This window comes from Aythya fuligula, chromosome 1, assembly GCF_009819795.1.
Source record: "Aythya fuligula isolate bAytFul2 chromosome 1, bAytFul2.pri, whole genome shotgun sequence".
NCBI lineage: Eukaryota > Metazoa > Chordata > Aves > Anseriformes > Anatidae > Aythya > Aythya fuligula.
Window position 1 is genome coordinate 60,948,949 of NC_045559.1, and position 7,027 is coordinate 60,955,975.

General features: G+C 40.8%; 1 protein-coding gene across 1 annotated transcript in view; it reads left to right on the top strand.

The window, feature by feature from the left end:
* The window catches only part of AGK (acylglycerol kinase), a 29,747-nt gene extending 25,308 nt beyond the window's left edge, over positions 1-4,439 (top strand). Inside the window, exons 14-15 of the mRNA XM_032184321.1 lie at positions 2,186-2,270; positions 3,971-4,439. Coding sequence (XP_032040212.1) covers positions 2,186-2,270; positions 3,971-4,108 — 223 coding nt within the window. The 3' untranslated portion in view covers positions 4,109-4,439. The remainder of the gene's footprint in view (positions 1-2,185; positions 2,271-3,970) is intronic.
* The last annotated feature ends 2,588 nt before the right edge of the window (positions 4,440-7,027 follow it).

Below are 7,027 nucleotides of genomic sequence, written 5' to 3' on the forward strand. Positions count from 1 at the left end.
TGTGAACAAGAGCATCTGCAGCAGGTGTAGAGGCGATATTTCAAATGAGGCAGGGGAAGAACAGGTGGTAGTGTCTGCTAGGAAGTGCTGAAGGGAAGACAGAAAGTGTAGCACCAGTAATCTATGTCCTGATAGCCAGCTCAGATTCTGGCTACACGGAGTCTGGAAACACGGAGAGCAGTCACTCTGGGGCATGAGTGCAGTTACCAGTTACAATGTAGAAGACTTCTTTGTTTTTGTTACAGAATTTCACATCAGCTGATTTTGAAGATGAGAATTAGGTTAAAATTGTGTTTTATCTGCAGTAGGTTCTCTTTGCTTGTATTTTTGTAATTCAGTGTGTGGAGTAGGATAAGATGATCAATCGAAAATGTTGCTATTGGGCTTTATTCTTGCTCCTGTTTTGCTTTGCTGTCTTGTCTTGAGTAAGGAGCTGAATCACATGGAAATGATTCCTGATCCTTTTACACAGGGTCACTAGATAGGCGATCACTGCAGGAGGAGTTGTGTCTATTTTCTTCTCCTAGCATTCTCCCTTGACTAATCCTTAGTTACGTGTCTCATCCCTGTTGAGCTTATCTTGATCCCATATTCGCATTTATGTAGAGCCTCGTTTACCTCTGTTAATCAAAAAAATCTACGTGCTCACCAGAGTGCAGTATCTGGGACCTTACATGTTAAACTTCGAACAGATTAAACCTTAAGCAGAGAATATTTTGTGCTTGTTTGTACAGCACTGTATAAACTGACAGTATTGCATGCCAGCAATGATTTATAATTTATATTGCCAGGAGGATGTTTAATTCCCTCACAATCACTCATTAATCTTTTAGTATATACATATTGGATTAAAACCAAACTTCCCATAGTTAATATTGCTTTTGTCCTTCCCTGCCCTTTCCTTTAGTGTCTTTGCTTTTCTTCCTTTGTCTTTGGTTATCCTGACCTGTTTCAGCCTTTCTCTCTGGGATTTTCTGGAATTTTAAAGTGAGCATACATTCCTCTGGGCATGGATTATTTGCTGTATAGGGTGTGTCTGACATGTTTTTGTGATTTTTTTTTATGGGGACAACATGAGGTTATTTAAATACATGTATAATCTACTTCGATATCAGCCAACAGAACAGAGTAGCTGGGGACAGCTGGCATTGCCTGTCCTAGAAATACCTGCGGTAACTGTGCTTGAGAGCTGTGGTATATTAGCCACGTAACTGCTGTCCACTTTACTGTCTGTGTGTTGCTGTCTGTCTGGAAAGGAGGCCACATTGAGCTTGGGATGTGGTGTACCTTGTGTGAAAGGTGACCCAAAGGGTTGCGTGCTTTCAGTCAGGAGACCGGGGAGAGGTCAGCATACCCGAGGATTTGTGTGCACTGTGCAGCAGCACGCACTGAGAAAAGGAAATGCACCGTGCTCTTCTTCAGCGGTTGATGCAGTGACAGGACAGCAACCTCAGGCTTGAAACACACCAAATTGCACTTGTACCACCAGCCTCCTGAGACAAGCAACTGCCTTCTAGGTGCTCCCACTCAACATCAGCAAAAGTAGGAAAGCAGCACTTCTCAAAGTGCTGTGTGTAACCAAGAATCTCATGGGCACCGAAAGAGAGAGAACAACTGAGAAAACTGCATTCAGTTTATCCATTCCAAACAGATAATCTGCAGGTTTCTACACAAGAATGATTAAAAGGAACCAGTTAGAAGCCATGCTGAGTGGTAGCGATGTGAGAAGAGGGGATTTTTCATTTGGTTTGGCTCAATGATAGTTTAGTGGCTCAATATACCTATCAGGGTTTTTTTGGTTAGATATTTTTTAAGTTGCTGGCAAGTTACATGGGTGCAGGGAATTTGAGGAGATGGTAGCCATGCAGTGTGGGAGCTGTACAGTTCTGCATGTAAGCGAGGAGCACAGAAGTGTTATAAAAGTACAAGCAAATGTATTCAGTGAACCTTGGAGCAGAAGTTGGTTGGAGTCTGTCAGTGCATACTGATACGTACTGACTGCAGCAGAAGAGGCAATGTCTGTTTTATTTTCTCACAGTTAAGCCCACAAGTCTTTGTATATGTATATAACCTCCAAGTTTACCAAATGCATAGTGATTTACCAACACATAAAGATGTGTCAGCTCTAAAAATAGCTGTTTCTGACAGAACTTTCTCCTTACCTTGCCTCTTTTTGTTTGAACAGAAGTCAAAAGATGCGTGATCCACATACGTGCCCTGAAGGGAGTCAGTGCATCCAAGCCAGCAGATGCATCTTGCAGCTTCCAGAGGTAAGAAGTTAAGGGAGATAGGAAACTTTGTCACTTTATTTCTTGGTGCCAGTTAATGCCATGCATTAAGAACTCTCTACTCCAAATCTGGGAAATTAATTACACAGTTGATGAGACACTCAGTTCCTCAGTGGAGCAATTCAGTCCCTGTCCAGGACACATGTACTGGAATTACAGACCAAGTGGTTTGCAAACTAGAAGGGAAGCTTCGTTCAGCCAGTAAATAGGGACAGAACTTCATGTGTACAGCAGTGATGGTTGTAAAGGGTCTCTTACTGAGGTGCATTGAATATGCGCGCCTTCACCATAGTATTAAAGACTGAATTTCTCAGTTACATTTTAGCCGGGAAGGGGTTATGCTGTAGAGAAGAAGATAAATATTAGAAGTGTTACGGGAGGGAGACACAAGACAGTGGGGCTCAGATTAACATAGGGAAGTGTCTTGAAACTTTGAATAGATTAAGCTGAAAAAGAAGCCAAAACTGCATCTACCTGTGTTGTTTAGATTACTCTGTTGTTGTGTCTTATAAAGAAGAGACTGTTATGGCCTTGGAGAGGACTTCCTTGTTTTTGCAGGGGCATTAAGTCAATCTCATAGATCATTTATATCTTCAAATGATACAGAGCTCTCATACCATTTGGAAAAAGAATTCCATATTAAAGGATAATAGAACATGCCAAAAAGTGAAAATATCTGTATCTACCAAGCAAAAATTGTGAATTATGATGTAATGATGAGCCAGCATCCTAATATTTGCATCCAGTTAGTCTCATGGCAGTCTTGCATTTCTTAAAGAATAGTCTGGAGTGTTGGGCTCAGAAAGAGTTGTGGTATAAAATGAACTCTTCATACTGCAGCTGAGACCTTCAGAATATTTGTGCATGGCTCAAAGCAGCATTGTTCTTTAAATCCTTGACCTAGATCTGATGAAGGAACTGGAGACAGTTCAGATGAGCCTCACCAGTTCTGCAGAGAAGCAGGATACATTGATCCTGGTGGACTGCTGTGGCTGTGTGATTTACAGGACCTATGCTACTTTGTCCAGTCTGAGCTGTTGTGATGTACCATCTTATTTGGAGTAGTTTAAGTATCAATGTGACATAGCCCTGCCTTGAGTGAGCGTAGCACGTGCAAAGCAGACACCAGATTATTTTTAAAGTCAACATGACATTTTGATGAATGGTTTTAATCACTGGTAACTTTATCAGCGTTAAAGAAAAAGCTCGGGAAAATTCTGCTGAGTAATTCCTGACCAGTGAATTACTTTGCATCTCACGTTTCAGATCAATAAATACCAAAAGGTGTTTGTAACATGGATTTAATAGGAATTATTTAACAGGCACTTCTGCAGATTAGCTTGTGTCACCGCTGGCAGGCCAAGAGCTAAGTGCATATAATTATAGTTCCAATAGCAAAGAATCTTTCAGTATAAACAATGTGGGTCATTAAGGCTCCCTAGCATTTAATTATCACCAATTAGCAACTAACTGAGGTAACATCTTATGCAGAAGGCTCTTAATACGGTATGTGCAGTGAAGGATAGCTCTCACTGTGTTGCTGAGACCAAATGGGCTGGAAGGCATGGGAAGGTGGTCATCCTGGTTAGCACAGCAAAGCATTCAACTTGTAGCCAATTAGTAAAAGCAGGTATCAGTATTGGAGCGTTGCTGGAATAATCACCACTGTTATTTGTACACAGGGCGCTGAGGGATCCTTTGGTATTGATAACGAGGAGTATGAAGCCATGCCTGTGGAGGTGAAGCTATTACCCAGGAAGCTCCGGTTCTTCTGCGATCCCCGAATGCGAGAGCAGATGCTCCGTGCGGCAGTACAGTGAGACTTCACGTCAAAGGGGCCAGTGTTCACCAGTCTTATCAGGTTCTCTTCAAGGCATATCCTCACTAAATGGATTAACCCTACCAGATTAATGAGCCATTTGGCAATTTTAATGCACAAGGAACTTCCACTGAAGGTAGCTATTTGGCTAGCCTCAAAGGGGCTAATAATGCAAATTAAAATTCTAAGAATTGCATGTTAACTTGATGGCATTTTTTTTTCCTCCCCTGAAGAAGTCATCAGTGTTCCATTTACAGCACTGCAGGCTAAGTGCTATGTGCCAGATGCTACTGCTTTAATGCAATTGTATATTAAAGTAAAATGAAAGCACACTTGTCCTTGTGTTGGAAGAGTTTGTCTGCATTACCTATGAATAAATCTCAAGAAGGCTGGGACCTTGGAAAAATTGTTTTGAGGGACTAATGTGGAGAATGTATATGAAATGTGGGAATTGCCATATTGAAACAGGTGATAGGTTGTCTACTCTGTTGCAAAATAAATGGGAGATCAGGGACACAAAGCTTCAAAGGAAGACTGAAAACTTCCAGTATGTATCTTGGTAAGATACTTATGTTATCTTTTCATCTTGCTAGATTCAACAGGGTAGAGCTCCAGTTATTAACACAGTAGAAACATATTCCTTTGATTAAGTTTAGGCATGTTACACAGAAGCAAATTGGAGAATATCTTCATTGACCTGAGGCTGTATGGAATCCAGGTGGAAAGACTCTTTAACAAGCCAACTGAGCTTGTAAGTATTCCTTTTATTCCTGTAGTAATACAGTACAAATGAGAGCATCCAAATAACTTTTTTTTTTTTCATTGTACCTGGTTGCTCTTCTCTTTAATGTAATCACTGCTCATCATTCCTTACGCATCCCATATCCCTCTGAGCCCCAGTTCCATAATCGGTTTTGTTGATTTTCTGAGTTGTTTTTTTAATAGCTTCACTTTTAATTGCTGAAAGGAAATGTTATTGACTTCATCAAGGTTATCAGTTGGCCTTCTTATTATAACTTACACATTTATTTGATTCTGCCTTGCTTACTTGAGAACAAAAATAGATTGCTATTTTTCTGATGTGATTGCTGTTTGTACATAGCCCCCATGTCTAATCTAAGTTCATCTGTTGGTTGATTTGTTACTGTAGTCGAAGGACATTTGCGAATCGACTTCCAGTAGCATTTGTTTTTCTTTAATATGCAGCTTGGCTCCATGCTGCTGCAACAGCACCCTCTTTTGGAGGCTTGCTAAGGAAAAAAAATGCTTTGGAAAAGAACTGGTTTGGTTTCTAAGTGATGCTGGAACCAAACTGGATGCTGTCCTTCCCTTGGCTTTAGAGGGAGAAAACTAATTACCTAAGTACTTAACCTTTTTTTTGACTGAGGTATAGGATGCTAGAGGTCTGTTAGTTGTTCTTAATAATTGTGCTGGTGATAAGGGCCTTTGTTGAGCTGTCATTTGATCTAGAGCAATCACGAGTGCCCAGCAGACCCCTGGGTCACTCAGAAACATTGGCTGTATTCTGCTCTTTTTGCCTGCCACAGAGTTACCTGGAGTGCTCTGCAGCCACTGTCGGGGCAGTTCTCACCAGGAGAGTTTTCCCTCAAGCTGATTCTTCTCTAGGAAAATCAGCACTGGTTTTGCTCAAGTAGCATGAAAGACAAGGCAGCAGCCGTTTCAAAAAGGTAAGCTTTAATTATTTTTAAAAATACCCATGTTTTAGTAAGCAGTTTCACTACACAGCCACAGGCCTATGGGAGCAACCACACATCTGCAAGATGCAAATAACATCAGAGCTCTTACAGTGACAGCCAGCCTGTTTGAAGGGGCGAGATAAGAACCAGCTCCTGGTCCAGCTGGACCATTTTTAAGGGGAAAATGACTCTCTCCGTTCCCTAGTATCAGAGACACGGTTCCTGCACAGTGTGATTCCTTGCTGAAGGGTAACTAAGAGCTCCTTTCAGAACTGGTATTCTTAATGCTGTTCTGATGTTAAAAGTACCAAGGAAAGGCTGAGATACGGGCTAATATTTAAATATTGATATCCATGTAAGTTAATTAGCTTATTTAGGTGATTTTTTTTTTCCCCTTCCTTTACAATTTGGAGGTTTTCCAGTATGGAGTGGTTGTAGATGTCTGAATGGCAACATTCAAAGGGGAAGGTGTGAGGAAATTGTAACGTGAAATAAGCAGAGGCTGAACCCACTGTCTACAGGGTAGAAGAAAGGACTCTTTGCTTATTTTTCTGTCTGACAGCAAGACAAACAACTTTTTTTGTATTAACTCTAAGGCAGTAAGGAGGTGTCCCACTCCATGAGAACACTTATTCTGGCTTCAACTTACAGTACATTCTAGAATGGCTTAAAATATTATAACATAAATAAAAATGAAGGATAACAATCTAATATTAGACTAGCCCAAGGCACCTGTTTATTTTAACCACAATTAAACATTTCCATTTGAATGGCATGTTGCATTAACCAGAATCTGAAATCCTGGTTCACTGGCATTTATCACATTTATCACCCTCTGGTTTAGACGGACATCGTTCCGTGAAGTTGGTGCATTCCAGTCCCTTGCAAAAGATGCGTGTTGTCATCTCTCACAATCACTACTAGACCATTATCTTTGGGGAGAGATTTAAAAAAAAAAAAATGATGAGAGAATTTGGGTTAGCATGCTTTGTATGTAGACTTCTGCAGGAGGACAGAATACTTTTGCCCCACTATTTCAGAAACCACTCCCTTTCCAGAATAAGCCTGTGCAGTAAGCTACTTTATCTTCAAAAGGTAATAGTACTTTCTTTTGCCCTTAAGGACGCTGGGTAGGAGAGCTCATCTCCTGTGACAGATGGAATCATTAGCTCTAATATGCATTGGAGTAACTACTTCATTTATACCAGAAAAGAGGGTATTAG